The sequence below is a fragment of the Manis pentadactyla genome, chromosome 5 (assembly GCF_030020395.1).
Source record: "Manis pentadactyla isolate mManPen7 chromosome 5, mManPen7.hap1, whole genome shotgun sequence".
In the NCBI taxonomy this organism is placed as follows: Eukaryota; Metazoa; Chordata; class Mammalia; order Pholidota; family Manidae; genus Manis; species Manis pentadactyla.
In genome coordinates, this window is record NC_080023.1 from 6,960,782 (window position 1) to 6,984,423 (window position 23,642).

Here is a 23,642-nt window from a genome sequence, read left to right on the forward strand (position 1 = left end):
GGATACATCGCGAATGGGCAACCAGGTCAGACGGAGGTGTGGGCTCCAGCCGGCCGCAAACACTAGAGGGCGCCTGATGCCAGGCTGGCTCTGGATGCCGCACCCCTGAGTGCCCCGGACTTTGCACCCTGGGTGGTGGGCAGAGGCTCTCCATAAAGTGGGAGTCCTGGGCCAAGCTGCTTTGGTTATAGACAGACAGGGTGATGTGAGCAAGGGTCTGGGTCAGACTGCCTGGCTTAATCTTGGCCAGAACCCCTACTGGTGTGTGTCCTCGAGCGAGTTCTCCAACCTCCTGTGGGACATGTTTTGCTCATCTGCAAAATGGGTGTGATCATAGCCCTCGCTCCTGTAGGGTTGCTGTGTGTTGTAGGGATGACATTAGAAAACATGGGTGAAGGGCTCCGCACACAGGCAACCCTTCTGGGAAATGGTGGGGAGGGTGGCTTTTACCCACTTACTCAATAGCATCTACTGTGACGCTGCATGGTGGGCACAGGCCACACTCAGAGGAGAAGCGAATTGGACATGCCTGTCTTCACAGAGAGGGAAGGAAGGATGGAGGGAATACACGTGTGGACTGCCACCTACGAGGCACTGTGCCGGGGGTCCCACACACTGCCGCACCCTAGTCATGCCTGCCCCCTTCATTCTAACTGTGTCCCGGTCACTAGCCAGATCAGTCTGGGCAAGTTTCCCCTCCGAGCCTCCACCTTCCAACCTGCCAGATGGCGGTGACAGCAGAACCTAACTCCTGGGCTGGCATACGGGGGAAGTGAGATGACATGGGTACAGCCACGGCCTGGCACAAGGTGAGCACTTTGCCCATTCGAGTCTTCCTCGCCCGCCCTCTCATCCTGCCCTCAGCTGTGCAGATGGAGGGCCATTCTCCAGGCCTCTCAGCCTCCCTGGCTTCTCAGCCTGCTCACTGTGATGTGCCCCTCTGGGTGGAGGTGGGAGGGCATGAGCTAGCGCATCACGGTGCCGCGCTCAGCAGCCAGGAAATGGCAGCGCTCAGGGCCTTTTCCAAGAGACTGGCCACCACATGTGCCGGGGGCAGTGCTGGGCCTGGTGGCCAGGGGCCGAGGGTACAGGCCCCCTCAGCAGCCATGTGGCCCAGAGTCAGGCGCTGCGTGTCCCTGAGACTTGTTCCCCTCATCTCAGAACGGGTGTAATGATGTCATTGCCCCCAGTGAGGGTCGGCGGTTGCACGAAGAGCCCTGGAGGCCACACAGGATACGAGCCCTTCGCACGTCGGAATGAACAGACGCAACAGCCCCATGGGTGGGGATGGTGATGAAATGGCCAGAGGTGGACAGGATGTCCCTTTGCTGTCCAGAACAGTTGTTGATGGGGACATCTCATAACCAGACCAACCACGTGGGAAGAGCTGGCTGTGGGCAGGGAGCGTTTTGTTATAAGCGCTTCTATTGAGCTGGGATCTGCCCAGGGGAAGCCAAGGCCCAAGTGGCATCAGCAGAGAGTCTAGCAGCCTGTGTTCACACCCCAGCTCTGCTGACCGCTCCCTGTGTGACCTGGACACGTGTGCTAATCTCTCTGTGCCTCAGTGTTCTCATCTGTGAGGGGACGTAGAATGGAGGGGCCCACAGAGAACGCGAACTGCTGCTGCTTGGGGCCCCGGTCTGATGACGCGTGGCCCTGCTCTCTGCCTGACCTCTGCTGAGCCGTCCTGCCGTTAAGGCTTCGCTCCATGGAAATACCAGCCTGCTACCAGGGCCACGGGAGGCGCAGGGCAGGAGCCTATGACCAAGCCATCTCTAGAGCCCCCCAGCTTCCCCCTAGGGGGGTTCAGGACCGTCTCTCTCCCTCTGACACCTGCCCCAGGCCACCCACTCAGAGGGGAGCTGAACTGATAGTTTTCCCCTGAAGCTGTTTTGAAGATAGGACAGCAAAGTTCAAACAAGCGTCAAAGACTTTCCTTAAAATTCCAGATGACAAGGCTTCAAGAACCATTACATTCATCTCTGTATCCCTTCAACCTTCCTTACTTGCTGACTGAGACACCAGCTGAGCTGACCACAGGGCTGAAGCATGAGCCGTCACACCCGAACCTCAAGCAGACGGGAGCCTGGGAGCGACTCTAATGCGAGTCTCTCCTTTTAGTGATGAGGAGCCCAAGGTCACGAGAGATGCCAGCAGCCTAAGTTCTTGGTGGCCTGGCTCTTGTGCACACACATTAGAACAGGTGAGCATGGGGGTGCTGGGGGCGGGGGGTGGGTTCCGTGTGTGTTCTCAGAAGCAAAGCATCCTTAGGCACGCTCATGAATTAGGTATTCTTCATCATTTCAGGGCCAAGGACAGTTTGTGCATTCCTTCCACATTTAGGGAAACTTTCAGTGTCATTGGCACCATGGTCAGATCTGCACTGATACATAGGTGGGACCTCAGACCTCAGCTCCTAGGAAGGCCCGGCAGGTGAATGACCACCTAACTCCGAGGCAGAGGAAAGCGAGTCTCTAAGAGGGTTTTGTCTGGGGAAGACTGAGGGGGGCCAAGTGGCTCGCAGGGAATGAGGAGCGAGGGTAATGCCGGACGTGTCCAGCACACACCTTGCACAGAGCGAGGCTAGACGGAGCTACACCCAGGGAGTGATGCCTCCGTGCTAGGCCTGGTCCTAAGAACTCTACACGGAGCACTTTGTCTAATCCTCACAGTAACACAGTGAGCTCTGCACCTTTATCTCCATTTTAACAAAGTTACAGAGGCACAGAGAGGTTAAGTAACCTGCCCAGCGTCACAGGGTAGAAAGTGTCGAGCTGGGATTGAAACCCAGGCATTGATCCCAAGGTCCTCGCTCTGAATCCCTCCCCCAGGAGCTGTCACACCCAAGCAGGTGTCAGATTGACAGGAGGACGTGTGACACCACAGATCGCTGAGTTGCACCCCAGTTTCAGATTCAGCAAGAATTGGTCAGGGCAGGAACAGCATTTTGAGGATTCCTGCACAGCAGCCCTTTGGCCGCAGCTGAGAGTGGCCACCATGTGAAACCTAATAGTGGTGATTTCCAGACATCAGCTCTAATGCTTGACAAACGGCGGAGCCCCTCCTACACAGAACACAATACTTCCCCTGTGACAGAGGAAGACTATGAATTATAGCTGACACAGGAAGATAACAGGACTTGCACTGCCCGTTTGAAAAACCTGAGCGACCGACCAAAGAAGATGCAGAGCTTTGAATGTCATTTAAGGCATATGGACACCTGAGGGCCATGCTGCAGTGGCAGAAAGGACGTGGGGGTGAGTCTCAGATTGTCCTTTTTCCTATTTCCCTTCACAGGAAATTGCTTGTGTGTGCTGCCGACCCACGTGAATGTCTTCCCCAGCTACAGAAAGCATCTGTGTCATGCCCAAAAATGAATTCTTCATTTCAAAGTGGGAAGGTGTGATTTCTGAGTCACTGGAAAATAAAGACAATTCTCATCAGGCGAGAATGTTGTTGGACTGTGTGGAACTTGAAAGCACTTTAACCTGGATGAATACTTTTCTTCTCATTTTCTTATAAAAAAATCAAGTGTTCTTTTCTTCCTGGGCTTGAATGGAATCCAGATGGTTCCAGATCAAAATCTCACAGAAAATAAGTGCACCCAGGGTCCCCACATGGGAACCTTGAGATTAGAAAGGGCTGCCCTAGCTGACTTCCTGCACTGGGACTACTCCTTGGGGTGCCCCCACTGTGCTCCCCTTCAACAAGCCGGGACTTCGGCTCTACTGCAAAGAGGGCATGGGCTTCGAAGCCAGGATGCCCAGGCCCCAGCCAGCCTCTGCTACCTTCTTGCCATAGTCAGTGGGGACTTATTAAACCCTCAGAGACAGAGCTTTTAATCTGTAAAATAGAAAACATGACACTTATCTCCAAGTATTGCTACATGAATTAAATGAGATACTGGCTAACACCAATTCAGCACCAGCTCCAGTCACTGCTCCAAGTGCCTGCCATATATTTTCTTCTCCGGGTCTTATACAAGCACCATGACACAGGTGCCCCTGTAATCCCAGTTACACGGGGACAGGTAAGGAAGCTGGCTAGGGGAGACTCAGTGGCTGACTCATAGTCTTACAGCGTGTGCTTGGTAGTGCTGGAGGCAGAACCTGGCATTCTTGCACCGGCACCCACATGCCCGGCGCCCACAAGCCTGGCACCCACATGCCCGGCCCCCACCCCACACTGCGCTGCAGTTGGGCTGCTCTGTGCCCTGCCCTCTGGAGTTCCTTCTGCTATTACAGAATCACATTTTCTGACTCCTTTTAATCTCACTGTGAATTTTTCTGGTATTGAGATCTTTTGTATTTTGTAGGTTAACAATAATTATTGTGATGCAATAATGATCACTTTGTCATGCCAGGCCTGTATGTTATAATGTGCTAAGAAAGAGCAAACAGGATAGCAAACTACCCTTGAGCAAACAGAGGATGTTTGTAGAACTTGTTCACAAACTGGCCATAGGGTAACCTTAATGTGTCCCCCAAAGAAGAAATACTAAATAAAGCATAGCGTGGGCACAAGACTAGAAATGGAGCATAGTGGTGGCCCAGAAGCAGAGACTCATGTGTATTATGAACGTAATGTGTGGAACGAAAGGAAACCTCAAAAATCAACAGGAGAAAGGGTATTTGGATTTATGGGTAGTTTAGAAAAGTAAAACCAAAGGTGAGAAAAAGATCAATTTAAATGCTTTATGCTATATTCTAAAATAACTCAAAAGATTTTAAGATGAAATATAAAAAAAGATGCCATAAACAACCCACAAATAAATATAGGTGAAGATTCATTGTGTTCCTGAGATGGGAAGAAACTCCTAAGCTAAAACCAGTGGAAGAAATATCAAAGGAAAGGAAAGGCTTTGCTACATAAAAATACTTTTTCTAATCCACATATTGACAATATAAAGGAAATTACAAGCAAAGATACTTGCCACAAATATATCCTTAAAAGCAAAAGAGGTAATAAAAATTACTAATAAAATCATTAACTCGTCCAACAGAGACATAAGGAAAGTACATGAATACACAGACCATTTACAGAAGAAATAGTTGTAAGTTAGCTACCATATGTGGCAGGCTCAGGATTTTGCCTCCTAAAAATTATCCACGTTCTAACCCTGGAACCTATGATCAATTTTCGTGGCAAAAAAGCATTTTGCACTCAAGCATCTCCAGGTGGGAAGATGATCCTGGATTATCTGGGTGGGCTCTAAATGTAACCGCAGCTATTCTTATACGGGGGAGACGAAGGGAGCTATGAGCACAGAGAGATGGGGAGAAGGGGGTGTGGTCACAGAGATGGAGGTGGGAGTGGCTCCACTACAAGCCAGGAATACCAGCAGCCCCAGCAGGGGCAGGAGGCAGGAAGAGATTCTCCTCTTCCGAGCCCGGAGGGAGCACAGCCCTGACACCTTGATTTCAGCCCAGTGAAAGTGATTTGGAACTTCTCGCCTCCAGAAACAGGAAAGAATAAATTTCTGTCTCTGGGATGGTAATTTGTTTTAGCACCAACAGGAAACAAATGTATTTATAAAATAGCCAATCTCACCCATAAGCAGAGAAATACAAAATAATATTATAATGTGCTACTGTATTACTTTTGCCCATAAAATAACAGCGTTATTCAAATGCTATGGATTGCAAAGGTATAGTGTGGTTCATATGTATTATACACGGCTGGTGAGGAAATACACTGGAGAGCCTCTTTGGAGAAGAATGTAATAATATGCATAAAAGCCTTAAATAAATTTATATTCTCTGACCTTTTGTTTCCATTTCTGGGACACTAAACTACGTGAAAAACGAGAGATTTGAATAGCAAGTTATGTAGAAGCTTGTTCATCTCAAGTTTGCATATTACAGTGTTTCAGTAATAAACATTGGAAACCATCCAAATGTCCAGCAAGTAAAACAGCAACGAAACAAAGTATGGTAACTCATAAAATAGAATATTGTACAATTACTAAAATTATGATGAAAAATAATTGTAATGACTTTTTCAGAACATAATGTGCAAAACAAATCAACATACAAAAAGTTGTAAATGGAATGAACCAAATGGTGTGTGTATGTGTGTGTGTGTGTGTGTGTGTATGATTACATGATTAAAAAATAACAGAAGGAAATTTTTTAAACTGTTGAAGTGTTTACCTAGAAATGATGAAATATAAAAACATTAATGTTTTTATTTTCCAAATTCTTCCATATTGTGTGCAGTGGGTATGGGTATATCATAATCCTAATAATCAAACAAATAAGTTAAAAGAAAGGAGTTAAAATATTTATGAAAGATACTTGTTTTGATATTCATGTTGTTGATAATTCCAAAACAGCAAAGGCAGCCAGTAATGGGCTACAGAATATAGTGCACCTTTGTGATCAAATATGATGCTAACACTGAACTTTTATTTACACTATTTTTAAAATGTGTTTATAAAGCATCTTGTGGGATATGGAGAAATGATTTTGATTGGATGGTAAGCGATTTTTTAAGAGCAAAAAACAAAGCTAAGCACAGTGTCATCTCTATTGCATGATAGAGATACAGAAACATAGGAAGAAATAGACCAGGATTCTAAAAGTGGCCGCCTCCCCTAACGTGGCAGAATTCAAGTGACTTTATTTGCTTTATTATACTTTCCAAATGTTCTAAGCTGAGCACAAAATGCTTATATACAAAGGACCAAAATGGGCATAAGACATGAGGTATGTCTCCCTTAGAACAGCGATGAATCCGGAGCTCCCATTCACCTTTCCTTGGCCCTGAAGCTCATCCCCACGAGCTCATTCATTTATGGCCCTAAGCTGTTCACAAGTCTTCTCACACTCCTGCTTACGATTTTCATCTAAGTTCCTTTCTTCTTTATCATTGCAGGAGAAATGGCTAAGTTATAGGTTTTTAAAAATATCCTTTGGAAGCATAAAATGTCACACAGACAGTCGGCACCCACCGTATTTTACATGTCTGATTAAACTCCTGGCACAAGTGTTAATTCCTACATTGACTTCCCTCTCTTGCCTTCTGGCACCCTGTTCTAAAAGTCTTCTTGTTACTTCCTCTGGCCTCTGCATTTCAAAGCGATTGCCTGCACTGAAGTACAGTTTTTTCTCTCATTTTTTTTGCAAGCTCAATTGTCTCTGTCTTTGAAGGTAAATGAGAGATATGATGAAAAATAGAGAATATGAAATTCTGACACTTAATGAAATAACTGTGGATCTCACTTGGCTGGAATATCACAAATCCCCAAAGAGATGATTGAAAATTTCCCATATGACATTCTTTCCTGGACCAGAAGCCCTATATCCATCTTCCTGGGTCATTGATTTGAAAACAAAACAAAACATTTACTGAGTTGCTTACACATCCTCCTAGCCTGGCCCAAGACTTTGCAGAAAAATGCAGTCTGGTGGGAACCAAGCCTCCAGGGACCCACGGCACACCTCCTCAGCTGCCTGGGGTCAGAGGGTGGGCACAGCCCTGTGCAATCAGGCCAGCATCACATTCGTGAGCTCTGCTGCTGCAGGAGAGAGCGTCCTGCCTGGGAATCCAGGTGTCCGGTCCCTGAGTCCGTTGTACCTTCCAGATGCTCTGTCACTGGGCAGCTCATTTTGGTTTCCTTGCCATCTTATCTGCTGCAAAGCTGCTCCTCCTCCAGGGCTCCTTATCCACCATCTGGTGCCAATCCTACCTGGGTGAGGTGCCAGATGCCAGGAGTGACCCTGTCCCTTCCCTGGGACCCTGCATCCCGTCTCTCACCAAGCAATATCATCACCTGGCTCTGTGCTGGGCCGCCATGCTCTCTGTCTCCAGCATCTCTCCTGAGCCAGTGCAATCTCTCTGGGGGTGGCCGGAAGCCGATCCTTTCTCTACACTGCAGCCCCCAAGTCTTCCTGCAAGTGCACATCTCACCCTGCTGTGGCCTTGCTTCAAACTGAGAGTGATTTCTCATTGCTCTTGGATGGAGATAGACCTCCACAGGCACACAGAGTCCCCATCAAAGGGAAAAGCAGCCCATGGGCTGGACCCAGCCCACAGATGGGAGGTTGCCCATCAACTAGTGTTCAATTCTTGAAAATCAAGAAATACAGCATAAGAATCTACATTTCTAACTTTCCTTGAAAAATCTACCACCTATAGCCCAGTGTCTGTCAGGGACATAGTGGCAGCTGCCCTCGTAGGACAGGGCAAGTCGCCCAGCTGCCACAGGCCCCTTCTTCACTTCATCCCTGCGCTCACTCACAGTGCGGCTGTGGCCTCTGGTCTGTGGGCTCGGGCTCTGCTCACCGTGCAGCCACCCACCCTTCCCACTCAGTGTTCCAGGCCCTCGAGGTTTCTGCCTCAGAACAAATGCCAGGGCCTTCACTCAGACTCAATTACTAAACCAACTTCTGCAGGAAAACCATGCCTGGCCGCCTTCTCTGGGATTGTGCCCTCCCTTTCCCCATCACACTGTGGCCACTGGTTAACTGTCTTTCCTGTGAACCCCCCAGACAGGACTATTCTGGTCACCAGCAACCAGCGCATCACCTGACACCCAGCAGGCACCTTCTAAGTATGTGCTGAACAAGTGAATCAACTTGAAACCTCTGGGCTTTGTGTACGTCCACATCAGTAAGACACAATCAACTGTAGGCAAAAGATGCAGATGTAAACTGAAATAACAGCATGGGGCAGGCACGTGTACAAGGTGTCTGCTCTGGGGACACACTGAACTGTCACTCTTTGTTAGAGATGCTCCTCAGAGGAAGTCATGCTGGAGCACAGCCTGGGGATTTGGGGCTTGTGACCTGTGTGCCTGCCACTGAGGAGGACACTGGCTTGCAGAGGTGGGTGACCTGCCCAAGGCCACCCAGTCCATGCCAACTGTGTGCATCACTGCATGTGGAATGTACCCGCTCATGTACATGCTCAAAGCTGGAGCTCCGGCATCCAACTCAGTGATCAGCAAATGTGCTGAATGAGTGGGCGAATGAAGAGAGAGGACAAATTCAAAAAAGACCTGGGGACCTGCTATGGGCTGAATGCTTGTGTCCTCACAAAATTTAAGTCGAAATCCTAGCCCCTAAGGTGGTATATCAGGAGGTGGGGGCCTTTGGGAGGTGAGGAGATCATGAGGGGGGAGCCCTCACATAGGGGATTAGTGCCCTTATACACCAAGACATGAAAGAGAAGATCCCTCTCCCCAGGTGAGGACACAGTGAGGAGGTGACCATCTGCAACAGGAGGAGGTTCACCAGAACCTGGCCATGCCACACCCTGATCTCAGACTTCCAGCCTCCAGAAATCTGACGAATAAGCTTGTGTTGTTTACAAGTCGCCTGTACGTGGTATTTGTTACAGCAGCCTGAACAGACTAAGACAGCACCCATGTAGCAGAAAGGACCTCATATTGATTTACAAAAGAGGGTGTGATGAGAGACAAGGAATTGGAAATTACCTTGAAAGAGGAAAGCTCAGCCTTTCTGAAGGCAGATATTTATTACTTTTTTATTCCTGTAGGACAACAGTAAAACACGTTTATGGTGAAAGAGCAGGGGCTGTAACTGTTATATTGTTTTTATTGTCACACATGCAATGTGTACTTTTATAATTTTAAGATATATTTGGAAACTAAAAAAAGCATAGGATCTTACTTTGCTAAGGAGATGATTTCTAATGGCTCACATTAGTTACAGAAATCGTCATGCATGTGACAACCACAAATGTAAGGTGTCAGTTGTTTCTGTTTTTGTAAAGAGAAAGACAAAACTGTAGCCATAATAACCCAAGAGGCAAAAATAAAAGATCAGAAGCAGATGCCTCTGGGGCACCCTGGATCAGCTGACAGAGAACATGGCATATGAAATACTATGGAATTGTACACTTAACAATGGTTAAAATGGTAAGCCTGTGGGGTAAACTGCTGAATCTCCTGCCTAGCCTCAGTCCATTTACGTATCAATAGGTGTTTACCACTGTAGCCTCCGCAGCCTCTGGGGCAAGGGTTGGAAAGATGGCCATTCTCTCCTCACGGCTGTTCCTAGTATATAATTGGTCTGGCATCTCCCAGTCACCAAGGACCCGCCAATAGAGTCCTCCCAGGGGGGAGGTACAGAACGTGCCAAGGGGGCTGAGCGTGAGTGGCGGCTGGAGGAGGCAGTCAGGGCCGGGCCTCCCTAGAAAATTCTAGCAAGCTGTAAAAAAAAGCCTTCCCCCCAACCTGCTCTTTCCCTTGACTGATTTCAGTTTCACTGGTTTCATAGGGGATTCGTACCAGGCCAGGCACACCCTTTCCCTAGGAGCTACACTGATGTTATATACATTTTACCACAATTAAAGTGCTAGAAAAACATCCAAAAAAAATTTTAAGTGACAAATGCCAACCAGCTCCCTTTATCATATCATCACTAGGCCACCGTGCTCGATGGCTCAGTTTATAAAACTCCTTGAATGAGGCAGGGGCTGCCTCTCAGGTTAGAATGGCTCAGGCACTGGGTGCCCTTCTTACCTAAGCACTCGCTGTTGTACTGGAATTTATAAGAAATATTTGGTCTTTGTCTTATTTCTGTCCTCAAATCCTTGGCTTTTCCTAAGGGAAAAGAGAAATAAAGAAGCCCTAATGTTCCACCACCCCTGAGTTTATGTCAATAAGGTGACTTCTAGTGAGCAGCTGAGGAGGGGGCTGGTTGCCAGGGGAACCAACCTCACTCTCCCGGAGAACCCAGTGCATCCGGTTCTTGGGTTCCTGGCTGTGTGAGACACACCCTCACGTGGGCCTGAGAGCAGACAGACCGGGTCTGGTTTCAGCTCCAGAAAGATTGTACTGGCTAGTTCAATACCTCACCTCTCCCTGCGTCCAGTCCCACAGCTATAGAGATGCTCACATGGTAGCCATGAGGATTTGAAGGGCAGGAGAAATAACTATTTTACATAAGCGCTGTATGGCATGCGCACTGTTAGGGGTTTCTGTGGCCAGCCTCCTCCTGCTGGGATCCAGCTCACAGAGTGGGGGGCTGGGAACTGGGCTCTGTCCAGGCGCCAGGCATGGTGGGAGTTGGCGGTGGGCATCTGACACTCGACCACCTCTAGAGGTTCCGTCCCCTCCCTCCCGGCCTTCCTGCCTACTTACGGCACTTACACTCCGTTTCCCTGGGAGGCATCCTAGCCACTCTCCTTGCCTTCTCCTGGTGGGACGCTCAGACAGCAAGTCCTGGGGACTCATCCACCGCCCTCTCTCTCCCCAGGGCCACTGCCTCAGTGTCCACCACGTCCTTCCCTCACCCCTGCACCAATAGCAGCGTCTCCCAGGGCCCTCTCCTCCCTTCCCACCCTAGTCCACACCACCCCTACCTCCAGAGCCATCTTCTGACCTTAGACCTGACCATGCCACTCCCCGGCCCTAAGCTGGGGCTCCCTATCCCCCAAGAATAAGGAAGTCTGCTGCCAGTCAGTGAACTGGGGCTCCCGACATGGGCTCTCCCCCCATCCCAGCCCTGTCACTGAGCCTGCCTGCTAGTTATTCCCTTTCCCTGCAATGCCTTCGCTCCAAGTCCTATCACCACTCCTTAACTCCTGCTCACCCTTTGGGGTTCAATTTGCAGGCCACCTCTTCTGGGAAGCCTTCCTTGATCCCTCCCTCCCCAGCGCAAACTGGGTAAGGCGTTCTTCCCTGCCACGGCCACAACCAAGTCAATTGTTAACCTGATGTTCAAAGTCAGGCCTTCCTGCTTCCAATACAGAAAACCAAAAACAGAACACTGTGCAATTCTGTATTTGTGTAGGAAAGAAAGTCTCACCAGTGAGGTACAGCTAAGCATAACATTTTAGACAGATGCCTGAAACGCATTAATGAAAATAGCAAGTTGTAGACCAATGTGTATGGCATGATCCCATTAAAAAAAAAACTTCTTTATATAGGTTTATATAAGCAAAGAAAAAAGCCTAAATGAAAACTAATTGAGCTGCTAACAATAGCGATGGGGTGGGTGGATTTGAACATTCTGTAGGTTTGAAATTTTGTGTATTCCTTACATCCTAAAAGAATATCAAACCCAATCAAAGGATCTCAATGGCAACTTTTCTCCAATAAGAAATGAAAAGCCTGTGTGCTCAGGAATTCCAAGACATGGGGACATTTTGGAGTAGAGGCTCATCTCTGACTACACTTTATCCTTCAGGAAGGTGATAATGGACTTCCAGACAAGGAAACCGTCAGCCTGCGTTAGGCTTAGTCAGGGAAGCTGCAAGGGACCCGGGGAAGCTGAGATGGCGATGAAATGAGAAGGGACATGGTGGGCCGGGAGCCACACTTACCTTTCCCAGCAGCTCGGGCAGGCCCAGCAGCTGCCCGGCGAACACACCGATGCAGATGAAGATGGCGGTCACCTGCCCCAGGGAGCCGCGGATCTCCTTGGGCGAGATCTCACTCAGGTACATGGGGAGCGCGCTGAGGCCGATGCCTGTGAAGGAAGCACGGCGGCCATGAGAGAGGCGTCTTCCTCGAGGAAGGCCGGTCACAGCACCTCCCTTTGCTCTGCCCTCAACAGGCAGCCCTGGAGCTGCAGTGCCACTCTCAGCACTCTGCACAAACTGCCAGTACTCTGATGTGCATAGCCAGGAGGGGGTGGTGGTGGTGGTGGTGGTGACAGTGGTGATTGTGGGGCTGGTGGTGATAATAGCATGGTGTTTACCAAGTAGCAGGGGTCCTTCTCATCTCTTATATATTAACTTATATACTTTCCATAATAGCCCTCTGAATTCAGCGTACTATTATTATTCTCATTCTAAATAATGAAGAAACTGACGCACAGTGAGATTGAGTAACTATTTCAAATTATCCAGTAGCACCCAGAGATGCTTGAGGAGATGTTTTTGCCCAATAGAACACGTCTCTGATTCTAGAACGTGAGCTTTTCCCACCAGCCAACAGTGCCTCTTTATGTAAATCATGGGACCCAGTTACAGCAGATCCTATTATAGCCATTTTACACCATTTTATGGACTATGTCACCCACATATGACCTCATGACCTTTGAGATACATTTACATTTTCAGAGGCTTATGACTGATACTTTGAATTTAACAAGTATAGTTATAAAAACATTTTGCAAAATGCAATACATGGCACACACAGAGGGCCTGTTAATAAAAATAACCTGGGCCTTGCCAGTTTCAAGAAACCTTATATTTTGAAGCCCGTACCTGGTCAGGGGTATTCTTAAAGCCCTCTACAGCCTACAAAGGTCTACCAGTGCACTTTCCCAGGCAGACCCATGGTGTGTTTAGAGCAGAGACAGCCTGCTGCAGAGCCTCACTGCCTCCCCAGTCACATCCCTGCAACTTTCAGGCTGTCAGGCCTTGGGTGGGGGACTTTGCTGCCCTCAGCCTCAGTTTCCCTATCCGCATGTGGGGATAAGAACTGAGTCTACCTTCGTGGTGTTGCCGGAGGGGTCAGTGAGATATGCTCCGTGCTTCACTCACTGCAGAGTGCTCACAAAGTAGCATTATCAGCACTTATTGCTGTTGTCCAATTTTCACCTGATTCTGAGGGCATCAAAAATCTCTTTCCTGCCTTAGCCTCCCCACGTCTCTAGAACAGTTCCTGACATACCTTAGGCAACAATCATTAAGCTGAATTCACCCCGTTGCTGGCATTCAGAGAGGCCCTTCTCAAAAAACTAGTGAAGGGAATGCAAGCCCCATTCTATAAGCTGAGGGTCTCATTCATTGCAGCTCAGCCCAGCCTAAGGTTTTCTGGCTCCCACTCAAGGCAATCGTGCTTAATGTGCAGATGCAAAGTATCTGCAAAGTCACAACATAAATCAGATGATACTATAAATTTTTTTTATCCAAAACACACATATTGAGAGCAGCTGGCCTCCTGGAAAAATTGGCCACTCATCCATTTGGCACGTTGCTGCTTCGAAGGCGATGCAGTAGAGGGAGAAGTGAACGAGGACTCATGTCCCAGAGCCCTGGCTTCCTCACTGAGTGACATGCATCAAGGTAAGTAGCCTCCCCTCGCCTCGGTTTACTCATCTATAAAATGAAGGTGATAACTGCATCTCTTTCTGTTGTGGGAATAAAATTACTATGTGTAAAAGGTTCCAGACTCACCTGTGGTCACTGGATAGACACGTAAAACACTGTCAGTTTCCTTTCCCTGGTGTGCCTCCTACACATTAGGGCCAATTATCATCTCATGGAAAACGGATATGAAAATGACACAGCCAGTGGGAAAGAGGCAGCAGGTGGTGGTGAAGGGGGAGGGCTACAGCCGGCACAGCAGTAACACCTTCTTCATGTGGGGGCTGGGCACATACTGAATATGTGAAATGCTTAGCAGCCTGCTCAGTGTACAGTGAGCTGTCACTCAGTGGCTGTTCTAACTTCCCACTGTGAAATGACACAGAAAATGAGATGCTGGCTGCTAACCCAGTGGGGAATGAGGAGGTGGTCTACACTAAAGCCAGCTATGCGGTGAGCAACTCATCCCGCTTTGCTGGGGACAGTCCTGGGTTCAGCACTGAAAATCCTGTGTCCCAGGAACCCCCCTGGGTCCTGGGAAAACCAGCAGAGTGGTCATCCCAGCCCGCAATCCTGCATAGGCATCCCGTACGCCTGAGTGGCCTCTCCACCAGTGATCTCACCTCTGGCCCTTTCTCCTCCCAGGCGCCCCAGCCTTTGAGGCTACAGAGCTCCAGGCTCATCCCGATTGTGGGGCATCAGCCTGTGCTATGCTGTTTTTCTGGAACTCTGTTCTCTGGGCTCCACAGCTGACTCCCTCCTACCCAGTCTGTTTCAGCACCATCTCACGACCTCTCGCTAACGGGCCCTAAATAGGAAGTCCTTTACACATGTTACCAAGTTAAGATGAGATCATGTTGGAGTAGGGAGAGCCCCAAATCCAATGACTGGTGTCCACATAAGAAGATGAAATTTGGACACAGAGAAACACACCCACAGAGGAGAGAAGGCCATGTGAAGATGGGGGTGGCAGTGCAGCCACAAGCCAGGGGACAGAGGCACAGACAGGTTCTGTCTCAGAGCCTCCAGGAGGAATCAGCCCTGCCAACACCTTGACTTTGGATTTCCTTCCAGAACTGTGAGAGCATAATTTCTGTTGTTTTAAGTCCCCCAATTTGCGACACTTTGTTACAGCAGCTCCAGGAAACAGCCACACCTCCTCACTGAGGCCTTCCCTGGTCACCTGCCCAGCTCAGCCCCTCCCCATCACTCTTCATCTCTCCATCTGGTCCCATGTCCCTCGAAGCCTGTAGCACTTTCTGAAAGCATCTTGTTTGGTATTTACTTTATTGTCTGTTTCTCCACTTGTGAGATTCTGAGAAAGCACAGCAGTAAGCCCAGGACAGGTGCTTGATCAACATCAACTGAGTGGGGCTCCGAGGCAGTATCACTTCACGCTACTTATTGAATCCAGGCTGCAGAGAGGGTGAGGCTGGTGGGTTGCTGGTGATGGGGAGCTACAGGCCCCGGCAGGCTGGCATTGGTTGCAGTTGTGGTCTAGGGGAACAGGCCCCAGTGGCTAGTCTAAGGTACACTCTCACACAGCCAACTTGACTCCCACTCCCTCCTAGAGCCCAATTTTGCAGGAGCTCTTAGCTCCTGAAAAGCAGCAGTGGCTGAGGACAATATTCTCTGGGGACAATCAGAGATGCTGAAAGAAATACTCCCGAAGCAGCTGGAAATGTGCATTTTTCTGTTGGGGGTGCAGAAAAGTTGAGTCTAGTCCAAAGCTAAGCACTTCATTGTATATAGACTTAACCTTCCAAAGTTAAAGCAAGACATACATTTTTACGTTGCACAAAGGATATGTGTGCAGTTTGATGAATCATCACAAAATGTACATGCCTGTGCAACCCCCACCCAAGAGGCAGCCAGCACTACCAGCACGACAGAGACCCCACCCTGTGCTTCCTCAGAACCGCTGTCCCCCTCACTCGTCCCAGTCACCACCACAATGACTGCTACCACCAAAGCTTAGTGCCTGGAATCATAGGATATGTATTTCTCTTGCGTCTCACCTCTTTTGCTGCTACTGTGTTTGTGAAATGCACCCACGCTGTAGCCCGCAACTGTAATTGCTTTATTTTCCTTGCTATATAGCACCTTAACCTGACAATTTATCCACCCTACCACTGATGGGCACTTCAGTGCTTTTCTGTTTGGGGTTAATATTAACAGTGCTCCATAAACATTCTTGCATAAGTCTTTGGCTGCACACATGTGGAAATTTATATGTATATTGCAGTCATAGTGCATGCATGTTCAGATTGAGTACATAAAGTCAATTTCCCCATCTTATCATACCAATTTAGATCTTTATTAAAAAATGTATGAAATATTCTTATGCTTCACATGTTTGCCAATATTTGGCATTATCAGTCCTTTTAATTTTAGCCAGCATGTGTGTGTGTGATTCACTTTTCCTTAATCACTAATACAATTTTATATATGTTGGCCATTTTGTGTTGATGCCCGGTCAATCTCTTAACTATTTTTATAATATGTATTTCTGCCTTTGTCTTACTGATTTGTAACAGTTCTTAATATATTCTGAATATTAACCCTTTGTTAATTTCATTCATTGCCAACATTTTCTTGTCCTCCATGATTTGTCTTCTCATTAACTGTTTTGATGAATAGAAGTCCTTAATTTTAATGCAGCCCAATCTATCAATTCTTTTACTTTAGTGCTTTTTCTATCCTGTTTAAGAAAGCTTCCCCTATCTGAAGCTGGTTAAAACATCGCTCTATGCTACTTTCTGGAGTATTTATTGCCTTACCTCTCATATTTAGAGCTACAATCACTTGGGATTGTGTTTGTGTATGGAGGGAAACCGTGTTCAAATTTTACTTTGTACGGAATGAAAATGTCTGAGTATCAATATAAAGGCGGCATTAGCCTCCCTGGACTATGCTTTCTGTAATTCCTCCCTAAGATAATTCCTCAAAGACCAGCAGCAACAAAGAAACACAGCCACCAACTCTGGAACAATAAGCCTCTGTTTCACATAAGCAGTTAAGTTGTAGAAACAATAACCCAAAAGCTTTAACTATAGAGAGTTCAGATGGCCAGACACATAAGCCAAAAAGGATTCTTTTTATGGTTGCTGACATCGTTTTCCTTCCTAAGTATCTCGGGAATCCATGGTTCCAAAAGGAAGCAACACAGAAACATTCCATTTTAAACAAAGTTTGCATAAAGTTTTCAAAGCACAAAAATAAGGTCTATATTGACACTCGGCTTGATTCTTGGAGTCTGCAGCCCCCATTAGATTAGCCACTGGGGCCTGTTCCTAGAGACCAAGTACCAGCCTGCAGGGCCTCTGTAACTCCCAACCACTGGTGACCCCTCCTGACCTGACATCATTTATTGAAAATACACCCTTGCTCTCCAGCTATACTTCAGCCATAGATAAGAGTCCATATATATGTGGGGCAGCTTCAGGAGTCTCATTTCTATTCCACTGATCTATTTTTTCTATCTTTGCACCAATCTACATTGTCTAAATTACTGTAACTTTTAATAAGTGTTGATATCCAGTAGATTAAATTCTCTGTTTTCTTCTTCTGGAAGATGATTCCATTAATTCTCAGCACTTTTCATTTCCATACAAATTTTGGAAGCAGCCTGCAATTTCCATTTTACAAAAGCTACTTGGATTTGATTAGGTTTTTATTGCATTTATAGATCAATAGAGAGAATTAATGTCTTTATAATATTGACTCTTCCAATTTATGACAATAGAATACTCCTGCATTTATGTGTCTTCTTTAATTTCTCTCCATAATATTTTATAGTTTTTTACGTAGATAATTAAAAGAAATGAGACATTGCACTTTTCTCATTGGACTTATTCTTAGGTAGTTTTGTAATATTTTAAATGGTATAATTTGAAAGTTTCATTTCTATATAGGAATACAATTACTTTTAATGTATTGACTTAAGATACAGAAATAAAATTGCATTTAGTATTCTGAGTATACTGATCTTTTATCCAGAGATCCTGGTAGCCAAATGCACTTATTCATCCTGAAGTTTATTTATAGATTCTTTTAGATGTTTTATACAGTCACGTCATCTGTGAACGATGACAACATTAGTTCCTCTTTTCCAAACCTTTATATCTAAAATCAATCTTTTTTTTTTTTTTTTCCTCATTGCATTAGCTGAGGCCTCTTGTACTATGTTGACTGAGGGATGAGAACATGCATCTCATCTTGCTCCTGAAAAAAACTCAGAGAAAAACTTGCTAACATCTTAGTATTTAGTATGAAGATTGCTGTAAGTTCTGGTAGATAACTTTCCACAGTTTAAGAAAATTTCCTTCTATTCCAGTTAGCTAAGAGTTGTTTTTTAAAAAATATTTTGACCATAAATGGATATTGAATATTACCAAATGACTTTTTGGCTTATATCAGAATAATCATATGTCTTTGTCTTACAATGTCTCCTGTGAGTATGGTGAATTACCTCGAGTGATTGATTTCAAATGTTAATTAAATCTTCCAAGGTTGGAATCACCCACCCAGGTCTTGCTATATTATCTTTTTTATGCTTTATGTTATGTTTATTGTTGAAATTGTTTGCTAATCCTTAGTTTAGGATTTTTATATCTACATTCCTTAATGATAATGACCTCTAACTTTCTTGTCCTGTAAAGTTCTTATTATCTATATCAAAGATATGCTTATTTTATAAAATGAGTTGGGAAGTGTCCCCTCTGGAAATATTATGTATGGTGTTGGTGTTATTCTTTCTTAAATAAGCCAAATGGGCCTTGAATTTCCTTTGCTGAAAGTTTTTCAATTAAACTTACTCAATAGATTGGGACTATTCAGATATTCTATTTTTTCTACATCAGTATTGGTTAAGTTTTTTCTTTCTAGGCACTTGCACATTTCATCCAAAGTTTTCAAATACATTGCATACATATATTCATGATACAGTCTTACTAATTAATGCTTCAGGATCTATCTATTTAATTTCTAATATTAATTGTTAATTTCTTCTCTTTTTGTAAACAGCCTCACAAGAGGTTTATTAATTTTACTAAACTTTTTTAGAACTCATTTGGCTTTGCTGAAGCCCTCTAATGAAAATTCCTCTTCCAATTTTTAAGGTGAAAGCTTAGGTCATTGATTATCAGTCTTTCCTATTTTAGAGAATACACATTCAGGTTACAAATTTTACTCTAAGCATGGCTTTACTTGTATCCTACAAATTTTGATGTGTCTTATGTAGTATTTTCATTACCATGTAACTCAAACTATTTTAAAATTTCCACTGTGATTTCTTTTTTTTCCCCCTGGTTACTTAGAAGTATGCTTTGACTACTTAGAAGTACACATTGCTTACATCTCAATTTCCAAATATATGAGGATTTTCTACTTATTTTTTGTAGTTAGTTTCTAGCTTCATTCTATTGTTATCAGAGAACAGTCTAATTTCAACCCTTTGAAATGTGTTGAGACTTGCTTCATGGCTCATCATATGGTTGATTTTTGTAAATGGTCTATGCATTGCTAAAGAGGAATGTGTGCTTTACAGTCCTGAGGCTTAATGTTCCCTGTATGTTAATTAGTTCATATTTGTTAACGTGTTGCTCAGATCTCCTACATACTACGGATGTTCCTGTTCATTTGTTCTAGCAGTTTTTGAGAGATTGTTCACCATTTTAGGTTGGCTGACTTTTACTTGGTGTATTTTGATGCTGTTTATTAACTGCATAACAAATTCAGAATTGTTATGTTCCTGGGAAATTGAAAGTTTCATTATTATGGGATGTCTCTCATTGTCTCTAGTAATCCTTCTTACCTTAAAATCTACTTAGACTATGATGAGGATGGCTATGCCAACTTCATGGGCTCGTGTTTGAATGGTTTAGTTTTTTCTATTATTTTCCTTTCAAACTTTTGATGTCTTTATAGCTGAGATGTGTGTCTCATATAAGCAGTATATATAGGTAGATATTTGTTTTATCCAACCCAACCATTTTTATCTTTCAGTTGGAGTACTGGGTCTATTTACACTCATAATAAATTTATGTATTTGTGTTTAAATATAACATCTTATCCTTTGCTCTTATATAATCCCACTGTTCAATATACTCTTCTCTCTTGCCATCTTTTGGTTTATTTTTTATTGCGTCATTTACTTGTCATATATTATTTTATCTTCTTTAACCTGCCCTAGAGATTATTTCACATACCTGTGTCTCACCGAAATCTACTATGAATTAGTACTTTTAACATTTCCCAGACAACACAATGACTTTAATACACTTTAAATCTATTTACTGCCTTTGTGATTTATATGCCATTTTAGTAGTATATTTTAATTTTCTCTCTGGGTGTGTTTTTCTACACATACACACATGAAATCCCACCCCTCATTACCATTGTTCCCTAACTCAATATATATTCGATATCCATTTAGATTTACCCAAGGATTTACCCTTATGTCATTCATCATTATTTCCTTCATCTCCAACTTTCTATCTGGGATTATTTTCCTTTTGTCTTAAATATTACTTAGCATCACTTTAGTGCCAGTGCACTGGTGATAATTTCATAGGTTTTGTTTGGCTGGAAAGAAGTCTTCATGTCACCTTTATTTTTGAGATTGTTTCACCACCTGGGGAATTGTACGTTGGCAGTTATTACTTCTTTCAGCTCTTGGAAAATAGCAATTTGCTCCGGTTTTTTTTGTCTCCCATTGTTTTTGTTGAAAAGTCAGCTGCCCCTTTTATTCTTCCTTATTTTAGTATCTTTTTCTTCTGTTTTTTTAGAATACCTTTTGTTTGTCCTTGGTTGTCATAAGCTTTACTAAGTTGTGCATAGATGTGGTTTTCTTTATTGTTATACCCTACTTGGGGTCCATCTGTTTTTTGGACTCAAAGTCTGATATCTCTCATCAGTCTTGGGAAAAAAAGTTGGCCTTGTATCACAAAGATTGCTTTTTCTCCATTTGCTGTCTACTCTTTTTCTGATACTCCTGCTTATGTATACTAGGGATTTATACAATTTCCTGGACATTTCTTACCTTCTTCTGTTTTTCATGCTTAACTCTGAATATTTTCTTCTGACCCTGGAAGCTTTAGTTCCCTGATTTTTGCTTCAGTTGTGTGCAATCTGCTGGTAAAATCACCCATTCAGTTCTTACTTTCAATTTTGCATTTTTAGTTCCAGAATTTTGATTTGGTAAATCAAAACAGCATTTCCATTTTTTTTGCTGAAACTTCTGACCTTATCTCTTGATTATCTGAACATATTAAGCATAATTATTTTAAAGTCTGTGTCTGATATTGATGTTTTCAGAGTCATCCATCTATCTCTTTCTTTTTTCTGTTGTTTCTCTTGGTTTTCTCCTTGTGTGCCTGGTTATTTTTGACCAAATGTTAGAGTGTATAGGAAAGCTGCAGCAGTAATTTGAGGTTCTGGATGTCTGCACCTGGCAGGCTGATGAACAGAGGAATTAGCAATCCCAGCTCACCACAATTCAGTCATTGAATAATCTGAGGACAGGGTCTCTTTATGGTCAGCCCTTGCCCCTGCGGTGGGCCCTAGGGTGGCCAGTGACCTTCCCACCTGGCAGGACTTCAGCTCTTCCTTCTCCCTCTCAGCCCCATGAACGTGGGAGAGTTCTGATAAGCATCTCGGGTTCCCAGCCACCACTCTGGAATCGGGTGACACCACTAGAGGAGGCGTTTCCCAAATGCGGAGCTCACTTCTCTGGGTTTCAGTCCTCCCTGGGGTTGTGGTCCTATAAGTCCTCCTAACCTTGGTAGCAATCTGATATCTTTAAACAGATGCCTTTTCTAGTTGCTTCCAAAAGCAGGCCTCACTTATATATGACTAAAGTTGCCATGTCCTTATGGTAAAGGATCCTCATTTCCCATTTGTTCACCATTCCGCAAGTATTTGAGGAATGTATCCCGTGTGGAGCTTGCCGTCAGGCGCCCAGGGAAGGGCAGTGACTGAAACAGATAAAAGGCTTGCTGTCCAGTAGTGTGCATCCTGGGGATGGGAGGGGGCAGGGCTGGGGGCCCAGCACAAGCATGGAAAGTGTGCAGTATGCTAGATGGTCACGAATGCTCAGGAGGAAAACAAAGCAGGGGAGGGAAGGAGGAACACCCAGGACTGGGGACAGCTGCAGGGTCACACTGGGTAGTCAGCGGGGCCACACTGTGGGGACATTTGAGCAGTGTCCTGGGGCGAAAGGAAACCAGCGGCAGGGATGCCTCGCGATGAGCCGTCAGGGGAGAGCAGGTGTGCAAACTCCCCGGGCAGGAGCCGGACGGGGGCTCTCAAGGCGGCCCGCCGCAGTGGTGAGCAAGAAGAGTGACAGGGAGACGGTCAGACAGGGGACGGGTGGAGGCCATGCGGGGCCTTGTAGATAAAAAGATCTAGTATCATCTGGTTTACGTTGTGACTTTGCAGATACTTTCCATCTCTGCACCTTAAGCACGTTTGCCTTGAGCAGGAGCCAGAAAAACTCAGCCTGGGCCGAGATGCAATGAATGAGACTCTCAGCTTATAGATTGGGCATTGCATTCCCTTCACTAATTTTTTGTGGAAGGGCCTCTCTGAATAAGCACGTCTTTATTGTCTTCTCAGACCTATTTATTAGCTTCTTAAAGACATGAATCCATCTAAAGAAAACGGGGAAAGAGGAAAGCCTGAAAAGGACGAGGATGCGTGCGGTGTAGGTGCCTTGACCCCTGTTACCTCCTGGTTCCTATAAGCCCCACGACATAGGAAAAGTGTGAAATCATCCCGCTCCCACCTCGGCCCAGCTGCGTCCCAAAGGGAGACCTGGGAGGCTCTCCTCAAGCCCCTCACACAAGATGTGGTGGCTGCTCTGATTCCAGGAAAGCTGTGCTACTAGAGACACACACACAGGCACACACACACACACACACACACACACACACACACACACACACACAGGCGCACACACACACACACACATACGCACACACAGGTGCGCACACACACAGAGGAACACAGATACACGCACACAGCCACCACTTAGTGACAGCTTACTATGTGCCAAGCAGTCTGCTAAGCATTTCATATATTCAGTATGTGCCCAGCCGCCCCCCATGAAGGTGTTAATACCCTGCCGGCTGTAGCCCCTCGCTCTTCACCACCGCCACACTGCCTCGTTCCCACTGGCTGTGTCCTTTTATTAGTTTCTCATGAGATGATGATAATTAGCTGTAATGTGCAGGAGGACCATGGCAGTAAGTGTTTTACATGTTTGTCAAGTGACCACAGATGAGTCTGGAACCTTTTACACATAGTAATTTTATTCCCACAACAGAAAGAGATGCAGTTATCACCCTTATTTTATAGATGAGTAAACCGAGGCGAGGGGAGGCTACTTAACTTGATGCATGTCACTCAGTGAGGAAGCCAGGGCTCTGGGAAGTGAGTCCTCGTTCACTTCTCCCTCTACTGCATCACCCTCGAAGCAGCAACGTGCCAAATGGATGAGTGGCCAATTTTTCCAGGAGGTCAGCTGCTCTCAATATGTGTGTTTTGGATAAAAGGATCTAGTATCATCTGGTTTATGTTGTGACTTTGCAGATACTTTCCATCTCTGCACCTTAAGCACATTTGCCTTGAGCAGG

The 23,642-nt window shown here is 45.5% G+C and overlaps 1 protein-coding gene across 2 annotated transcripts in view; it reads right to left on the bottom strand.

Moving 5' to 3' along the window:
- SLC2A9 (solute carrier family 2 member 9) overlaps window positions 1–23,642 on the bottom strand; it is a 203,934-nt gene that overhangs the window by 123,773 nt on the left and 56,519 nt on the right. For both annotated transcript variants that reach the window (XM_036921115.2, XM_036921117.2), the window contains one exon: window positions 12,295–12,440. In XM_036921115.2, the coding sequence (XP_036777010.2) occupies window positions 12,295–12,440 (146 nt within the window). The remainder of the gene's footprint in view (window positions 1–12,294; window positions 12,441–23,642) is intronic.